General features: G+C 33.7%; 2 protein-coding genes across 4 annotated transcripts; one reads left to right on the top strand and one right to left on the bottom strand.

Annotated features, from left to right (window-relative positions):
- Nucleotides 1-1,088: 1,088 nt before the first annotated feature.
- Nucleotides 1,089-8,946, top strand: LOC131935023 (uncharacterized). 3 transcript variants are annotated; one of them, XM_059291281.1, is made up of 7 exons: nt 1,089-1,320; nt 6,786-6,869; nt 6,961-7,116; nt 7,244-7,294; nt 8,147-8,187; nt 8,524-8,564; nt 8,660-8,944. In XM_059291281.1, the coding sequence occupies exons 1-6, from the start codon at nt 1,311-1,313 to the stop codon at nt 8,539-8,541; spliced, it is 360 nt and encodes a 119-aa protein (XP_059147264.1). In that variant the 5' UTR covers nt 1,089-1,310; the 3' UTR covers nt 8,542-8,564; nt 8,660-8,944. The 3 variants fall into 3 exon arrangements, with proteins under 3 accessions (XP_059147264.1, XP_059147262.1, XP_059147263.1); XM_059291279.1 differs by lacking the exon at nt 1,089-1,320 and adding an exon at nt 5,333-5,439 and having other exon boundaries at nt 8,660-8,945; XM_059291280.1 differs by lacking the exon at nt 1,089-1,320 and adding an exon at nt 6,225-6,264 and having other exon boundaries at nt 8,660-8,946.
- A 2,582-nt stretch (nt 8,947-11,528) lies between these two features.
- On the bottom strand, nt 11,529-17,064 carry LOC131935031 (Krueppel-like factor 9). Its single transcript, XM_059291309.1, has 3 exons — nt 16,325-17,064; nt 13,737-13,826; nt 11,529-13,417 (listed from the first exon to the last, which is right to left on the bottom strand). The coding sequence occupies exons 1-3, from the start codon at nt 16,881-16,883 to the stop codon at nt 13,176-13,178; spliced, it is 891 nt and encodes a 296-aa protein (XP_059147292.1). The 5' UTR covers nt 16,884-17,064; the 3' UTR covers nt 11,529-13,175.
- Between the last annotated feature and the right edge of the window lie 2,968 nt (nt 17,065-20,032).

Genomic DNA, 20,032 nt, shown 5'->3' with positions numbered 1-20,032 from the left:
TAGATTCAGCATGAAATTATCACATGCCTCAGAGTAGCTACCATGATACCAGTTTTTGGAAGAAGCTCTGATTTGAAATCTGTTGTACTCCTTTTTTTGGTTCAGAGATGTAGAGATTATATACATACATACATACATATATATATTATATATATATATATATTATATATATATATTTATATTATATATATATATTTATATTATATATATTTATATTATATATATATATATTATATATATATATATATATATATATATATATATTTATATTATATATAGGCCTATATATATATATATTATATATATATATATGTTATATACATATATATATATACATACATATATATATACACATATATATATATACATACATATATATATACACACATATATATATATACACACATATATATATACACACATATATATTCATACAAATATATATACATATATATATATACATACACACATATAATATAAAAAAATCTGTTAAGGACCATGATTTATGTGTTTATTGAGCAGCATATACCTGACATTGCCCGGGTGTAGGAAATATATTAGTTTTCGAATCAACCCTAACCAAAACGCAAATACAAACGAAAACACAAACAGAAATAACGTCACACTCATAGAGGGAGGTATGGGGGGGGAGGAATTGGGGGCAAGGGAGTTAAGAAAGTGTGACTTCACATTTTTGTATTATAAAAAAGTAATGTTAGAAAACGAATTTTTAGAGGCTATTTTGCGTTTTAGAAAACTTATTTAAGACTCTTGGGCTTATACTACTGTACTATGGCATAGTAGTGCATTTTTAATCTTGTTGCTATAAACATTTTCCTTAAACCACGAAATGCTTTTAGCCATACAATCAACTCCGTATCGGTGGGTTTTTTTTTAAATCAATTGGACCTGGAATTGAAAGAAACAAATAATAGATAAACCTTGTTTTAAAAAATAAAAACACATAGAATATAGATCTAGGCCCTAATTAATTATCTCATTATTGTCATGGTTTCGTTAAAATTTTAATAGAGATCTAGGCCTAGAAAGGATCACGGGATGGGCCTAATTTTAAAAATATATCTAAGCCCTATTGTGTCATTTATTCATTTCATGTTTTTATGCTGCAGATTAGTTTAGGCGCCCGTTTGATACAAAAATTATTAAAATATAAATCAAGGCCTAAGATTTAAGAAGACTTATTTGACTAAACTAAACTGTTCTTTAGATAAAAAAAATTTACTTGAGTGTAGATTCTAGATCTATACTTATTATTAATTATTAGTTACACTACCAAAATAATTGAAAAGATGCTGTTTGGTAAACATTTTAATAAAATTTATAGACTCTAATTAAATTAAATATAGATCTAGATCTAGAATCTAGATTCTAGATCTAGATTTTCTAGGACCTAGATCTAGATCTAGAATAAAGAATAGGGTAATCTATCGTTTTGGGTACGTAAAATCGCCCGCGGCTATTAATGTACGAAAACGTTACCTCATTGTCAAGGCTGTAATAGAACTTATAGAAGTATATTGTGATATGTTTGTGTCAAATATTATAGATAAATGAATAATAAACCTAAATCAATGGCTAAATATATCAATATAGGCCAGAAATTAACTTTAAACAGCAGTGTCTGGAAGCAAGATTTGCTATATAATATATAAACAGCAGCCATTTATAAAATAGAGTGACTTCCGCCTGAATCTTGCGCTTTAAGTCTATAAAAATAAAACTTTAACAAGATGGCTGCTATAGTAAATGAGCATGGTTGCATCTGTTGGAAACATCGCTAGTCTTCATTTATTACTGAAAAGTTTTAATTCAATTGTTTAAAAACAGGTACATAAATGAAACAAGGAAACATTTTTGTATTTTTAAAACATAAATCCTCCTCAAAATGTGAAATAATTATTAAAATGTAAGGAGTCACCTGTTTTTCACATTACTAGTCGCGGGCGATTTTACGTACCCAAAACGGAAGGGTAATTATCGTTTTAGGTACGTAAAATCGCCCGCGGCTATTAATGTACGAAAAAGTTACCTCATTGTCAAGGCTGTAATAGAAGTATATTGTGATATGAATTATGTTTGTGTCAAATATTATAGATAAATGAATAATAAACCTAAATCAATTGCTAAATATATCAATATCGGCCAGAAATTAACTTTAAAGTTTAAACAGCACTGTCCGCAAGCAAGATTTGCTATATATTAAAGTATATAAACAGCAGCCATTTGTAAAATAGAGTGATTTCCGCCTGAATCTCGTGCTATAAGTCTATAAAAATAAAACTTAAACAAGATGGCTGCTATAGTAAATGAGCATGGTTGCATCTGTTGGAAACATCACTAGTCTTCATTTATTACTGAAAAGTTTTAATTCAATTGTTTAAAAACAGGTACATAAATGAAACAAGGAAACATTTTTGTATTTTTCAATACATAAATCCTCCTCAAAATGTGAAATAATTATGAAATTTTAAGGAGTCACCTGTTTTTCACATTACTAGTCGCGGGCGATTTTACGTACCTAAAACGATAGATTACCAGATCTAGTAATAATAGGATCTAGAATCTATCTAGAGTCTAGATCTCTAATCTAGATCTAGAAAATCTAGTAGGTCTAGCTAGACTAGAGAGTACAGTCCAGTAGAGACTAGATAATTACTAATTAGATATCTAGATCTAGAAAATCTAGATCTAGAACTCTGAATCTAGAATAGATTCTAGATCATCTAATCTAGATCTATTTAGATTTAGTATTTAAATTTTAAATCTATAATATTAAAATTAATTGGTAAAACCGTAGTAGTTTAGCGTCAAAACTAGTAATGTGGGGGAGAGTGAATTATATTTTCGTATATTTTAATAAAATATTATAGATAATTTATTGAATATTGAATATATTATATATCAGAGTTTCTTCCAGGCATCTCTTCGGGGAGGCGAAGCCCCCCCCCCTCCCCCCCAAAATTTTTTTACCGCCCCCCCCCCCCCCCCCCCCAACGAAATGAAATTTATATAATTTATGTAACCCTCAGTCAATGGGGATGCTTTTACCCACTGAGGTGTTGTGGTTAAGACTGGCTGACCCTGAGATTAAGTACACACTGACACCGACAGTTGTTGTCAAGTACTCGCTTTATTTACAGCATCGAGCCATGACGGCGATGCAACACAGCAGTACAAAACAAACTAGCCAAGAAGAAAAATAAACTCCAAATCCAAAACCAAACTGTAGCCCTTCATTAGGTCTACATCTTGGTCACCGTGTCCACAGACAGCAGGCTTGCGTGTGCGACACGGCTAGGCATGAAACTACCCACAGTCCCATGTCACATGACATGGGACACAGGTAACACCGCTCACAAAAGCATGAAAAAAACAACTACGTCCACAGAGCCACAGCCCCACAGGGGCCGCAACTCAATGAATTAAAACTTCATATGTTTATCCCCCTTGGCTGGTAACTATATGTGTTACACAGCCCCCCTCACAAATAAATGTAAAATGGAATTCACATTTACATTTACAACTCATACATAACAGTACTTTAAAAAGTTCAGTACACTAGTACCCAGGCATTAAGTCCTTTCAACTCAAATACATTATTCCCGGCAAACCGGTAGAGGCCCCAGTGCAGGTACTGGTCACCACTTGATGCGCCAGGTTGAGTCGCTCGACGGGTCGTCGTTGACGGGTTGACCTCCGCAGCTCCACTGGTGGTTCTGGGTTGATCCAAGAGTCATCCTCGTCCGATGCCTCGTCCCTCGCATTCACCTCATCCAGATGTGGGGCTGGCCTGACCATCACCTTGTCTTGTCCGTCCCGGGCGACCACCTCTGGCACGAAGGGCATTGCCTCCGGCCGAAGTCTGGTTGGGACCACTACCTTGATTGTCAGTTCCTCACCTTCAGCTGCCTCACTGGTTGGGATGATCTCTCTCAGTCGCTCACCCTCCGCCACAGTGGGTTCAGCACTCGACATTGTATAGTCGGGTCGCTGCCAACCACGGCGGCGTCCACCACGTCGTCGGCCTCTCCTCCGGCGGCGTCTCCGACCTCTGCTTGTGTCATGTCTGTCTCCCAAGCGACGATCTTGCTCGCGCTGAGACTGACATTCATAGTGTGGCTGTCTACCCTCCTCACGCGCACCCTCCGGCTGCAACCCTTCTCCACGGCGGAACACCCGACAGCCGTACCTCCAGCCGCTAGGCGAGGTAACCTGAGCTGTGGTTGCTCGACACTGTGCTGATCTAGGTGGCGTAAACTTGGGCTGGGAGCTTTGCAGAACACACATCAGCATCCGCTCCCCGACGCTGATAGACTGGCATTTCCCCTGCTGCTGACCCCGTTGCCTAGCTGCTTTCCTCGGACAGTCGCGGACGAAGTGCTTCCTGGACCCGCACCCGTAACAAGCTGGAGGGCTGTTGTTTCCGGGCTAGGATAGCTGCTGCCACCTTCTCCGCCAGACGGTCGAGTTGTTCCTCCGTGAGTATCAGCGGTTTCGTCTCTTGGCGAACAGCTGCCGTTAGTGAGTCTACCTGGATAGTCCTGTTAGCTGCTGCCGTGGCTATGACTGGGGACTCAGTTGTCCCGTCCAGCCTTTTAACAGCTTTCAGGACGGACTCCATCTTCGGGCTAGCTTCCCATGCAAACCCGCCCGTGGGTAGAAAGCCGGTGAACTCGTCCTCATCGCTGTGTACTGGAGCACACACCTTCACCGACACGGGCCGCTGCGCACTTGCGTGTTGTAGATCAGCCATCTTATCCCTCAACTTGGCCAGCTCCTGCGACAACTTCTCCAACGTCGGGTCGCTGTTTTCCATCCTACCTCTCAAGGTCAAGCCCCACGTTGGGCGCCAAATGTAACCCTCACTCAGTGGGGATGCTTTTACCCACTGAGGTGTTGTGGTTAAGACGGGCTGACCCTGAGATTAAGTACACACTGACACCGACAGTTGTTGTCAAGTACTCGCTTTATTTACAGCATCGAGCCATGACGGCGATGCAACACAGCAGTACAAAACAAACTAGCCAAGAAGAAAAATAAACTCCAAATCCAAAACCAAAAGCTGTAGCCCTAAAACAAATGTAAATAAAACAAGTTACATTCCTGACAACACCATGTGTAGGCTACAATTTACACGGGTATAATAAAATATGTTTTGGCCAGTACACAGTACTGCCAACAAGTACCAATAAGTAGTACTACAAATAAATACTTATATTAATACTCACCCTAACTAGTGTGCACATGAAGCACTAGCAGGAATACACAAATAAGTATTTTAACAAACATAATTTATATAACTACCTTCATTAGGTCTACATCTTGGTCACCGTGTCCACATACAGCAGCCTTGTGCGTGACTGACACGGCTAGGCATGAAACTACCCACAGTCTTATGTCACATGACATGGAACACAGGTAACATTGCTCACAAAAGCACGGAAAAAACAACTACGTCCACAGAGCCACAGCCCCACAGGGGCCGCAACTCAATGGATTAAAACTTCATATTTTTATCCCCCTTGGCTGGTAACCATATGTGTTACATTTATATAGAAAATATATACTTTTAACAGTGTCCGTCCCCCCCCCCCCCCCCCCCCCCCGAAAAAAGTTTAACCCCCCCCCCCCCGGAGAAAAAAGTCTGGAAGAAACACTGTTATATATCACCACTTAATGCCATTTATTATGGTTAAATCAATTTAAATAATAAATATCCTGAAATTAATTTTTATCAACTCTGATTCAACTTTACTTAGTAAACGACTATTTACTATAACTAAAATATAATGTAATACACCAACTTATCCATAAAGATAAAATAAACAAAGGGCAATATTTCAAATATCCGTATTTCACTTAGCATGGTGCATTTTATCAATCCATGCTAATTATATTAATTATTATTCCAACAATAATTAAATCTAGCATGTCTGCAGAATTTGCATTTGCATTTTTTTATTAGCGTGAGTTAAATTTTTAAAAATTACCTCCCTTGGAAAAATTATAAAAGATTTTAATTAATTAGTTGTTGTTTTTTTTACCCTACTGCGAAATTGTTATTTGACATTGATCCGTTTAATATGCTTTTAGCAATGTGCATGTATTCAATATTTTATTCATTTTATGCAAAAGAGTAAAAACATTGCCAACTAAACAAAAAATGTTAGTTGTTATATAAATAAACTCTACCCATTTAGTTACAATAAGACACTGCGATGCAAGTAAAAAGCACAAGATGCGGTGTGTATACTTACTATTATGGTTCCAAAACACTACCTCTAGCGTTTATTGGTTATTACTAATAACTAATAGCGCCTTCAATTTTTTTTTAAACTAAGCTGGCCTACTTTGCACTTATCTTTCTAATTTCTCTTGATACTTAATTTACACATTTGAATGTCAGCACATACTACATCTCAGCTAGATAAGCTTAGTATATTAATTATATTTACAATATACGATAAATATAACATATTTTCCTTTTTATTCCAATTTTATTTCTTTTTTAAAAAATATGAATAACAACAGATCTATGTCCAATCTAGTTAAGCAATGTAAATCTAACAAATTTACCTATTTTATCATTTTAGCTTCATTGGAAGCAGAAAATACATTTTTCTATGTGCTCTGAATTTATCATTTGTTTCATTCTATATTTCAAATGTTTAGTCTATATGGTGACAATGTTAAATTTTATTATTGATGCATTTTGAACTTGAATTAGGCATACCATTAATCTACATTAACTTTTTATCTTGAAGGCTTAAAATTCAGGTATGAAAATCCAGTTAAGCTCACTGTTCGAACACCTCTGAGGTTAACAAAGGCAGTGTTGGATACAACAGGTAAATTATGAGTTTTTAAAATATAACATTTGATACTAACAACTTAACATTATCTGGTATTCTATTTTTAAAAATTTACTTTCTATTTCAGATGGATCAAATAACGAAAATGAAAGAATCCTTATCTTTGCAAGCAAAGACAATGTTGATAACATTGCCATATGTTCCCTTAGCTGTGTGAACGATAATGATCTCAATCTCCTTCTAACATATGATGAGGAGGTAACCTTTAAACTGGATAAACCAGGTACATATCAGTTATAATCTTTGAACTAGTATGTTATATGGCCCAATATATCATTTTTAAAACAGGTGTTGTAATTATTTTATCTTTATTACTTTATATATATTATTTTAATTTTTTCTCTGCTTAGGTGAAGTTTGGCTTTCTGGGTATTATAAGATGGATGATTTGAACCTAGATGGTGTGTAAAGTTTAATTTTTAAATTTAAAATGTAATAAATCTAATGTAGGCCTCCAATAGTTTTTCTTTAGCTACTAGCAGCCAGGGGTGAACTGGTCTACTGGGAAAAATCCTGTTGGGGTGGGCACCCTGGAATTGTGGTATTAGTCCAATTTTACTCTTCCTCACACCAAAGTGTAAAATTCAGGCCTCATTGAAGAAAAAAAAGTACAATGATGATTTCAATCTGGCTTTGGGAGCCTCTTAAAATTTACCAGTTCTCTTTGACTCCACATAGCCAGTCCATCCCTGCTCGAAGCATATACTGGTGGTAGTGCCTGGGTTGTGTCTGCAGAAATATAAAATATTCAGATCTTGGATTTAAAAATTATTTTTTTTTGAAATCTAGAACATTTTTTATTTTAGAAACTTTTAAAACTATTTAATTAAAACTATTTAATTTTTTAAATTCTTTATCCTTATTTATTTTAAATTTTAGGGTGATAAATACTGACATATCGAGTTTATTTTAATTAAAAATAGATAGTTTTACTAAAACTTATTATGAACACCTTGCGTAATGTAATTTTCATGTAATTTGGCCAGAAATTCCTACCACAATAGTCCACTAGTGTGGCACAAATGCTTAAAACCATTTTAGGCATTTACATCTTTATATACCAAATATAGTCTGCATGTCACAACTTTTTGCATTTTCAATTAGATTTCAACTCATTTTTTAAAAACCATTAGAATTAGACTCCTAAAAGATATTTTTTATTTACACAGAAAATTATTCAAATTTTATGTTTATAAATCATTTTAAAGTGGTAAATCAAATGTTTTATATAAAACATTACACACTGTCCTCAGAGTTTGAGCCTGCACTGGAAACTATTCTTGAGAAAAAAACAGTATGTATGCTAATATATATATATATATCATTTTTTTAATAAGTTTATTGTTGAAAAATGCATTGTTATTTTGATTGCCATAGCCATTATTGAAGTAAAAATGTTTTTGGTGTTCAGACAGTAAGGGGCATGGGCTAAAGTAACTTTATCAGCTTTGATCTACGTTACTAATGAAGTGGTGCTATTTATTATTGTCAACTACATTTGGGTTTTTTTATTAGTTGTTCTGATACCCTTGGTTTTATGCAAATTATTTTCATTGCAATGTCTTTTTTTGTTATTAAATATTATAATTTGTTTCAATTTGAGATATTTAAATGCAATTTTTTTCCTTAGGAAGGAGGTGATAACTAGCTGGCTAAATTGCCAAGTCAGGTGTAAGTACTATTTAGTTATTTTTTATGTTGTTAATTTATTTAGTCATAAAGTTGGCTGTTACTGTTTTAGCTTTTAATTTTTTCTTTCTTTTTAGGCATTGGGGCTGCTGAATGGGAGAAGAGGTCTAATAACCAATGTTGTAATTTTTAACAGGTTTTTTAGAGAAAATTGTTACCCAATCATTGTTTAGTCTGTAATAAAAATTGTGCTGAGCTTGTTTTACATAAACAATGTTATTAGTTGCAAGTCTTTCAGATAGATTGTTTCTTCTAAGGACACTTGTTGAGTCTAGTGGTTGTGAATGATTGTGTATAAAGAGTTAATTAAATGCATTAAAATTTCTCTACCTCGAATTTGAATATATTTTTTTCATCTTTTGTTTTGCCTCAGCTTGTTAACTGGTCTTTACTAAGATTAGCATTTTTCCTATTCAGCACTAGCATAGTACTTTTAAAGGGTTCCAGTGTTTTTAAATGGTCTAAAAGTTGTTGTTTTTTTTAAATATCAAGAGAGGATGGCATGGTTGATTGGTAGAGCGCACCACTGCTAGCTAAAGTCTGAAGTTCAGATCCCAGAATGTACCTGAGACGCCTAACTCTGACATTCGTGAAAGTAAATGCAGCTCGGCATAAAACTGACCACACTTTATATGCCAAGGTCACAGAAACTCTAATTTTGACTGCCAGGCCTGAAAGTTCAATTTTAAAGGCTACATAAAATCATTTTTATGCTCCACTAAAACATTTTCAGTAATTGTTCTTCATGCAAAAATACAACTTTTGTCATGAGGGAATTGTGATGGCTTTCATAAAAAAAAGTATTTGGTAATTAATTTGCAAATTTTGAATTCTAAAAAGGGTACGGTACACGTCGTGACAAAAGTTTTAATATATACTAAAATATAAGCAGTTTAAATTTGATTGCTATAAGTGCACAAATAAAAAAAGCCATAGCATTTTTAAAAGTACCAAAAAATTCAAAATGGCTGAGGGGTTTTACCCTTTTTTACTGTTTAATACTTACTTTCATGTGCCAAATATGGTAATAGTATTCAAAAGGCTTTAGATTTTAAATTACAAAAATAGAAAAAAACGGCCCATGACCCCTTAATAATAGTTAAAACATGGGACAGCTTGGTCATATTGAAATATAGTTAATCTAGTCTTCTGGGTACCATACTTGCATTAGGTAAAGAAAGGCAGCTCAGTATAATGCCAATCACACCATCTCCCTTCATTAAGATGCATTTGTTGGCCAGATAAACCATTGACCATAAACAACACAAGTCATACAAAAGAATTACTAATGTTGGTCAACATTAATTTATTTAGAATAAAATGTCAAATGTAACACAAATAAGATACAACTCAATATAAACTGTTGACCCATGTGATGTACAATGAAATGAAATATCCTTGTAATTGATAAATAAAATTTTGGTAAAATATTATGATTTATTTACCCATTCATTAACTGGTGAATAACAAATATATAAACATGTTTACTAAGCACTTAGTTGAAGATTAAAATTTGCTATCAATGATTATTAACCTGAAACCAAGATAAACTTTGAGCACGTAGCATTTTTAAACATTGCACATTTTTAAAAATTTAACATCTTAGTCTTAATTAATGATTTAACACATATAGTACCAAAAAAAAAGGAAAGAATTTTAATTCTGTTAAAGAATACAATTCATTTTGTTGATATTTTGAAAAGTAAAATTTGCTCTAAACTTTCAAGAGATATGGCTGCAAGCTAAAAATACTGATGGTGCTGGAATTTCCTAGTGTTTATGGATTTATGAGATCATCTTTCCCAGAATATATACTCTATGAAAAATAATTAACTTCAATGCTGCTTTAGAACTAAACAGACTAATGGCTCAGAGGAAAGGAGATTCTAAAATAAACTTTTTTGCTTAAAAAGCAAACAGAAATCTGTTACAGTTAAAAAAAAATTGTAATACGTAATAATATATACAGAGCTGCTCTTGAACAAGTTTAGATCTGTTATCTTCCCTATAACATAGATCCAGGGTCTAGCATCAATCACATTATCTGTGGAAACACGTCCAAAAATCACAACCAAACTTACTGAAAGACCATCTAGCGCACACAATCACAGAACAATTATACATTGGAAAGGGAATGACATAGTTACAGCTTCTCCGCCTCTAAGCAATGTTTCATATTTGGCAGTAAACAAGTAAAACATGATATGTTAACAGGAATATACTAATGTATCACATATTATTAAGGACAGCTTAAACCCCATAATTGATATTTAGTAATTAGACTTACTTTACCTAGTTAAAAATAATGTAGGGTGATGACGAAACCATAAGAAAACCAATTCTTGCTCGCAAGTATTTGTATACATTCATTTTTAGATAAAAATCAAGTCTTGAAATTTGATGAAAAAAAAAACAGACTTGTTCTTGTACAGAATATAAAAAAAACTAACTAAGATGTTAAAATAAAACTGAGCCCCAAAATTACTTATTCCCTAAAAAAATTTAAGTTGGCATATCAAAGTTTCCTTTTTTTAAAAAATACATTTTTTTAGTCACAGGGCTGATAATTAACAAGTGCTGGGTCCGAGAAAAAATTGTTTAAAAAATGCTATGACTAAATTTTTTTATGGAAGTATACACCATTTATAAGCAAAAAGGGTTTCCTGTGATATTTTCACCACCCGACTTGATTTAAAATAAGTTAAGTAAGTCTAATTTCAAAAAGTTAAATTATCGGGTTTATATTAAGCTGTCGTTAAAGAAATATGTGTGATAAATTATACTTTTAGCAGATTATTTTGAAAAAGCCATTTGAATTAACAGTTATTTTTGACTTAATGTTTTTTTTAAAAATTGAATCAAATCTTAGCATTTCTTATTTAGGCACAATTTAAAACAAAGGATGTATACTGTTAAAATGATAAAATCATTCACCAGTTTGTATTGAAACCATTCTACAAACATACCTACAACAATAATTACAGCAATATGATTATTAAAACAATTATATATCAACATACAAAAACACTAAACCATTGCTTGACTACATAATTAATTTTTGAGAAAAATCAATTCTATAGAACACAATGCATATTGTTTATAACCTAAGACAAGAAATGTGTCATCTACCATTATTACAAACAATCAATAAATTAAAGACCCTGTTTTATAGTTGACCATGCTCATTTGGAGAAAAAGATTGTAAGAAGATAAATTTGTGGCATTCACATGAACACAGTATAATGGTGAAATGGGACGGATTCAACACCAAAAGGTATTGAACAGAAAAAACAAAAAAAAACCTGAGCATTATTTACAGTTTGGTTTCTTACACGTTTTGCCTAAAAAAATGGATGGAGTTTTTAACTTTTTATATATACAGTAGACAGCCAAGACATAATTCTTAAGCTAGTTAATACTGAGCATTTATAAATGAGTCTTCTCAAAAAGTTCAAGTTAATAGTTAGCCTTGATTGTTCACACTTTGCTAGCTTACTCAACATTTAACAAAGAGCAAATCAAGATACAAAGTCATTATCAAACTTTAGGCAATGTGCAACAGATTTGATTATCATTAAGTTCACTTCTTAATTACTGGCCTTAAGATATTTTGTTGTTTTTTTAGCTCCAGAACCAAATAATAATAATGCTCTTTCTTTTACAAGTGAATAAAAAAAATAAGAGTGAAAAAGACAAAATGGATACTTTACAAGTGAAAATGATTAACTACCATTTCAACAATACAAATAGGGATATGTAAATATATAGCAGAGATACATTGAGAAAAAAAAATTAAGAAGTATGCAGATCAGAAGGAAGGTAGACATTTTAAAACAAAAACAGCATGTACTCAAATTTAAGACAGATATATTCTGTTGGAAAATTAAATTCACGTTTTTAAAAACCAGTGTAGAAAAAGTAAGTTATTTTAAATGACTGGGCACATTGACAGCTTTCACTAAAGCATGCTGTTGCCAAACTAAACAGTCATACAAGTAAGGAGTGGGGGAGGGGAAAACATTTATGATGTAGTAAACAAATATAACCACTCTGTTCTACAATGTTTTACAAACAATAACATTGAGATCTGCAGCAGATAGACCAGACTTTTTAGCTTGCTCAAATCCAATGCCAACTAGCATTATCTTGAAGGTTAACAATTAAAAGGTGGAGTTGTAATTATGATAAAAGAAGAAAAATGGCTGTCTTATCATTAAAAGCAAACATTTAAATCTAGAAGTATAATTTGTCATGAATGCAACAGTTTAATACAGAATGGCATGGAGTTGTCAACATTAATAAGGCAATGTTTTTAATTGTCGTAAGTCAGTAACACATCAAAAAATGTACAGAACATGCATGGAAATAATAGCAATGCATGATGAGTTATATCCCAATCAACAAACCAATACAAAGCAAAATGTTACAAAAGTATTGTATTTTACTCAACAGCTTAAACTAGTACTAAGGTTTACTCTAGATCTAAAAACCATAAGGATAAAACTTCAATGACAGTCTAATTGGGCACACTGTCAAGAAATTAACACTGTCAAATATTAGCAGCCTGAGAACATTGAACTTTAACCTGCTAAGTTATAATGGCGCAGAAGGACTCGAGTTTGACTCATGAGATGTCCCATCACTGTAGAGATCCTGGTCATCTGACAGGGCCTGGTATGGCAGGTCTGTAGGATAGTGGCTGTGGGAGATGGCGTGCCTCATACCTGTAGGAATCATGCTGGGGTGGTAGAGGGCATGACGTTTGGCGTGCTTCTTTAGGTGGTCACTGCGCATAAATCTTTTCTCACACATGGGACATTTGAAATTCTTTTCCCCTGTGGAGACATTAACAGAACTTTAGGAAAAGTGTTGAGACAAGTATTTAGTATTAACATCCAGTTTTAATTCTTATGCTAAGTTGAATAAGTTACACCAGAGATACATATGAAGACGGTGTGGTCAGCTCTATGCCCAGTAGTCTTTACTTTCCCTAACACGAGTCAGGTACCAAACAGAGCTGGAGCCCTGGTCTTGAACTCAAGACATTCTCAGGGTAGTAATAATATGCTCTACTATCTAACCACGCAGTCTCTATGATTCCTTTAAAGACTGTTATTATAAGATTTAAGAGTATATATTGTTTCAAAATATTACCTGTATGTGTTCTTTTGTGACGTGTCAACTCATCAGATCTGGCAAACCTTTTTTCACAACCATCCCAATTACACTCAAATGGGCGCTCTCCTGTTTGAAAAAAGAATAAAGATCAAGCTTTTAACTAAGACAACTGTGTTGAAGAGTAAAATACTGCAATAGAGTGGATAGATTGAATGCTACAAATAGAGCTGCAACAAACACATGGGTGGGGTTGACACACCAGTGGAACATAGTTGGGTTGAAAGAATAAACTGATGCTGAATTGAATGAATGAAATATGGACAATCAAACTATTTGGAAAAGAAAACCATATAGATCTAGAAAAAGCTCAAAATGTAAAAAAAAAAAAAATTGACTGTCAGAGGGAAAGCAGTATAATCTTGTATGAGAAAAAATCTATAACAGGAAAAAATTCAAAATGAAACTTAAAGTTTAAAAAAATTTAAGTGACTTAAACCCAGAAACAGTAAAAAAAAAAAAAAACTAAGAGAAATTCAAAAAGAAAACCCATAAAGAGCTGAGTCCAACAATATACCAAAACAAATTTAACTTTAAGAGTGATAAGAAAGAAAAGCAGACTATATATTTTTATAACAGGTCTAAATAGGTCAAAGGGGAGAGAACTCTAACAGAGACCTAACATAATCATCTCAGGCAAGAGAGTAAACCAACAAAGACAAACTGCTTCTGTGCTGTTACTATTTATAGAGCCAGGTAAGACTAGCTGGTAAAGCAGCTGATTTGAATACAAGTGGGCAAATGGGCTCATGGAAGATTTACAAATGGTGGCACAGCTGCCTTGCGCTCCACTTATAAAGAAAGAAATGGAAATACATTCTCATAATAAAAGAACAAACTTGTTTTGTAATGAACCTTGTGTAGACACAATCCCCAACTTATAAATTTAATTTGCTACAAAATTTAAATCTAAATAAAGATAATATGGGATAATTAAATTAAATTACCATAAATATAGGTAACTAAAGTAATTTATTTATTTATCAACAGCATAGCCATTTGAAAATTATTCAAAGAAATTTCTAAAGTTCACAATTTATTCATTTAGGGCCCACATATAATAAACAGTTAAATACAAGAGCAAATTGTGATTGTTAAAACTGATGTGATAAAGTAATCATTGGTGACAAATGAAAAAAAAGAAGAGAAAACCATATCAATATGCAAGTCTCTGATTATACTTGTACAGTTTGTTTTACATGGATAAGGTCGACATACTATACTTTTTTTTTTACTATATCACTCTCATCAATGAACTAAGTCAAAGGCCGCCGGCATGACTGCCTACATGCAACAAGGCAGAACATCAAAGAGAAGAGACTATGCTAGTTGCTACATAAGGTAAACAATCAGGACCATGCAATTGGAGATGAACATGGAAATATGGGTCATTTTTTGTCCGGCTTAGCCCGCTTTATGTCAACAAGGTGAGACAAGCATCCAAGGACTGAGTCATAAGACATAGGCAGCATTGCCAATAAGCAATAAGGTGAGATGCTAGGAATTGGCGGAAAAGCGCAGTGTAAGAGAATAAAGTAGGCCTATAGTAAATTATTAACATGACATGACTGATTTAAGATCTTTCACCAAACTTGCCACTCAGTCTTAATTAAGTCCAGTCAGGTCTATTTAATAATGTATCAAAAAATATTTTCATCTTTAACTTTAAAGCAACACTTCTAATGGCATACACCAATCTGCCATGGATTCAAAGGGACAACAAAATATCGTCCAAAATGGTTTATGCTTAGAGTTAGACCTAAGAATGTAATTCTTTATTTTTATAATTAGGCATAGGATAAGCAGCCTAATTAACTAACTAATAGTTTAAGCTTTTAGGCCTACTGTCTATAGACCCCTAGATCTAAGTGAAAATTGTTGATAACAATTCTTTTTGCTAGATAATGTTTTTAATAGCCCCCTGATCCTATAATTAGTATAATTTATACAACAAGCCTAATTATTCAATCATATTTACTATTTAGATCTAGATCTAGACTACACTAGATCTAATCTACTAATTTTAAATTTTTGCCTAGGGCCTAAGACACTTTAAGTAAAACTAACATTACAATTAGGCTACTAAACCCAATGTGTAAATCTGATTAGTAGTAGTAGAAAAACTCAAAGCTGTTGGCACTTGTAAAGTTACATATGAGTTACTATAAAACAAAGTAAGAGATATCACATATTTCAATCTTGGCCAACGCCCACTTTAAGTTTTCACTTGACTTTCAACAGCTGGTCTCTTGAAAGTGGAGTAACAGTAAAGAAAAAAGTTGATGACCAGCGCTAAACCCCATTTTTTAAAATCTAGATCTAGTGTTGATTTTTACTTGAATAATAAATAACCAACAATCTAAAGACGAAAAAAATAATATATTCTAGTCGCGTTGTTTTATAAAACGAAGATAGAAAACAATGGAGGAGTATCAACAAGACAGCTGTAGCGGGGCATGCGTAACTGTAACTACTGTGTAGCCCAACGTGAAACCAAACAAAGAAAATGGCGCGCCTGACGAAAAAAGGCAGAACAGACGTCAAATAACTATACTATACTGAATTACCTGTATGCGTTCTGATGTGAGATTTTAAATGAGAACTTTTATTGTACGATTTTCCACACCCTGAATAAGGACAAGTATGAATTTTTTTCCCGTGAATGCTGTTGGCCTTAATTAATGCGTCTTCCATAAGTCTTCGGTCCAGAGTAGGCGTGGTCGATCCGTTTTTCGAAGCCGAAGTGTTTTCATACGATCCGATAGAACTCGGCCTAGAGACAGAAATATTAAAATCTTCATGGTAGTTATTGTCTTGTTTTATTGTTTTAAGATCAGTCAATATTCGTGCAACTAAATTTGCACTCAAACAATCACCAACAGGCAAAAAGTCTGATCGACAATCTGAGTGTCCTTGATTATCTTCGTAGCATTCTTGTTTTATTTCATCGTTCCCGATGTTGGTTTCACAAATCGGTGGATCGCACGTCAACACATACGTATGATCATTCTGTCTGTTTGACATCGCTAATAAACACTGTGCTGCCATCCTAGTATCTGTATCCAGTTCAAAGTTTATTGTATTTTCTCTGAGTGCCATTATGACAAAATTGGCTCTGGGGTTCATCGTGTGTGCGATCGAACACAGAAATCAACTCTCAACTCAACTAGCCTTGTTGACTACGCTTGCTATGTTTAATGCGCAGCTAATCTTATGTAATACAAAATCCAGCACATTTCTTCATTATCGTATCCGTGAAATTAAAAAAATGGAGTAACAGTAAAAAAAAATCACAGAACTAGATCTACGACTAACACAACACAGTTTACGTTCGTTGCTGGCTAGTCTACCGCGTGTTTGCCTGTAGTGGGCGTGGACCATCGAAACGGTAGAAACAGGAAGTGATCATGAACTTTTTTTTCCTGCTCAGCAATTGGTGTTTATAAATAGATTTTTGTTTGACCTTCGCTTTTAAAAAGTAAAAGGAATGCCCCAAATGAAGCTTAGGGGTCGCCAAATTGTTTTTAGGTAGATCTAGCTAGATCTAGACTACATTTTCTAAAGTTAAAATGCGAATTTAAAATATTATATAATCGATTTCTTTCAAAACAAGCCTGCATGCATATTTTTACGAAATGCGTGATGTTATGACTTGATGAATGAGTGGCATATAAATATAATAATAATATAAATGAATTATTTATATAGGCCCTATATATATATATATATATATATATATATATATATATATATATATATATATATATATATATATATATATATATATATATATTCCTTTACCTATATGGATATAGATATTATATAATTTAATATATAAGCTTATATATAAGCTTATATCTTAACTAGCCGTCCCGGCCAGGCCCTGCTCTGGCTTCTGTGAAAAACCTTTCTGTTAAGACCATTACCTGTGTGTTTAGTAATCATCATAAACCCGGCATTGCCCACCCAAACCACAACCAACCAAAACCAAAACAACAAAACGCAAACATAACGCTAACACAATTACAAATACAAACGAAAACAAAAACCTAACAACAAACCCAACCACAAACACCAATACCAACAAAAAAAAAATCAACGAAAAAAGCAAACGAAAACAAACCAAATCCAAACGCAAAACCAACCAAAAACACAAATACAAACCCAAACAAAAAAAACACAAACAAAAACGAAAAAAGAAAGAACAAAAACGAACCAAATTAAAACGCAACCAGTAACGCAAACCCACCTAAACACAAAGAAAACACTAACGCGAACATAAACGCCCGGGGCGGAATCACCTGTTTTAGCTTAATGAACGACTATAGTACCCCAACTTATTCACAGTCTTTTGCACTCACTTAAACGAACGCGCCTGTTTCAATTTAATAAACAATTTTAATACTCCAAGCTTATCCGTAAAATACCTACAACATTTGCACTTGATCAATCCCCGCTAATTATGTAATTATTTTTTTTCCCAACACCAAAACAAAGTAATTAAAAAGTAAATTATTTTCACGGAATGCAATGGTTTTATAAAGGGAAGTAATTGTGTTTTTCCTAATTTATCAAAGGGAAGTAAGTGCTATAGGACTAAATAAAGACATAATTAGAATTTTTGTAAAAGATGATATTTTTTTTAAAACTTGTGTTTAATGAACATGCCGACAATTATTACTATAATTTGAAAAATGAAAATTATTTCCCAACACTTTCAACAGTAATTTTTTAGCTCATAAATTTAGACAAATGCGCACGATAATTTTCTAACACTTAAATTCGTACAATTCCAAGGACATACAAATGCATTACATACAGAACTGAGCTTTATATATTAGACTAGCCGTCCCGGCCAGGCCCTGCTCTGGCTTCTGTGAAAAACCTTCCTGTTAAAGACCATTACCTGTGTGTTTAGTAATTATCATAAACCCGGCATTGCCCACCCAAACCACAACCAACCAAAACCAAAACAACAAAACGCAAACATAACGCTAACACAATTACAAATACAAACGAAAACAAAAACCTAACAACAAACCCAACCACAACCACAAACACCAATACAAACACAAAGAAAAAACAAACAAAAAAGCAAACGAAAACAAAAACCTAACAACAAACCCAACCACAAACACCAATACCAACAAAAAAAAAAACAACAACGAAAAAGCAAACGAAAACAAACCAAATTCAAACGCAAAACCAACCAAAAACACAAATACAAACCCAAAAAAAAAAAACACAAACAAAAACGAAAAAAGAAAGAACAAAAACGAACCAAATCAAAACGCAACCACTAACGCAAACCCACCTAAACACAAAGAAAACACTAACGCGAACATAAACGCCCGGGGCGGAATCACCTGTTTTAGCTTAATGAACGACTATAGTACCCCAACTTATTCATAGTCTTTTGCACTCACTTAAACGAACGCGCCTGTTTCAATTTGATGAACAATTTTAATACTCCAAGCTTATCCGTAAAATACCTACAACATTTGCACTTGATCAATCCCCGCTAATTATGTAATTATTTTTTTTCCCAACACCAAAACAAAGTAATTAAAAAGTAAATTATTTTCACGGAATGCAATGGGTTTATAAAGGGAAGTAATTGTGTTTTTCCTAATTTATCAAAGGGAAGTAAGTGCTATAGGACTAAATAAAGACATAATTAGAATTTTTGTAAAAGATGATATTTTTTTTAAAACTTGTGTTTAATGAACATGCCGACAATTATTACTGTAATTTGAAAAATGAAAATTATTTCCCAACACTTTCAATAGTAATTTTTAGCTCATAAATTTAGACAAATGCGCACGATAATTTTCTAACACTTAAATTCGTACAATTCCAACGATATACAAATGCATTACATACAGAACTGAGCTTTATATATTAGATAATAAACAAACCTTATACTAGTGCGCACTATATGGGTGCCCATGACATCAGAAACAAGTTTCCCATGAGTGGTGAACAATGTTGTCGCTCGCTGTCAATCATCAGTATTGCATTGATGAAGCATTTTATTTCATTATTTAATAAATCACTATAGGACGGCGTGGTCTAGGAGAGCTAGACTGACTCGAGTTCGTATTGGGATCAAGTCAGTATAACGTCCCAGAGCCCACCCAGATCTGATGGGTACCTGACTCATGTTAGGGAAAGCAAAGGCGACTGGGCATAGCGCTGACCACACTATCGCAATGCGGTCTTTGAAACAGTTAAACTCTACTTCATCTGCCCCGTGTGTCTTGGGCACGAACGGG

This window comes from Physella acuta, unplaced genomic scaffold (genome assembly GCF_028476545.2).
Source record: "Physella acuta isolate Inbredline_101_S28 unplaced genomic scaffold, ASM2847654v3 ptg000129l, whole genome shotgun sequence".
NCBI lineage: Eukaryota > Metazoa > Mollusca > Gastropoda > Physidae > Physella > Physella acuta.
Note: the sequence above shows the minus strand (reverse complement) of the source record. Positions and strands in the feature narration are given on the sequence as shown.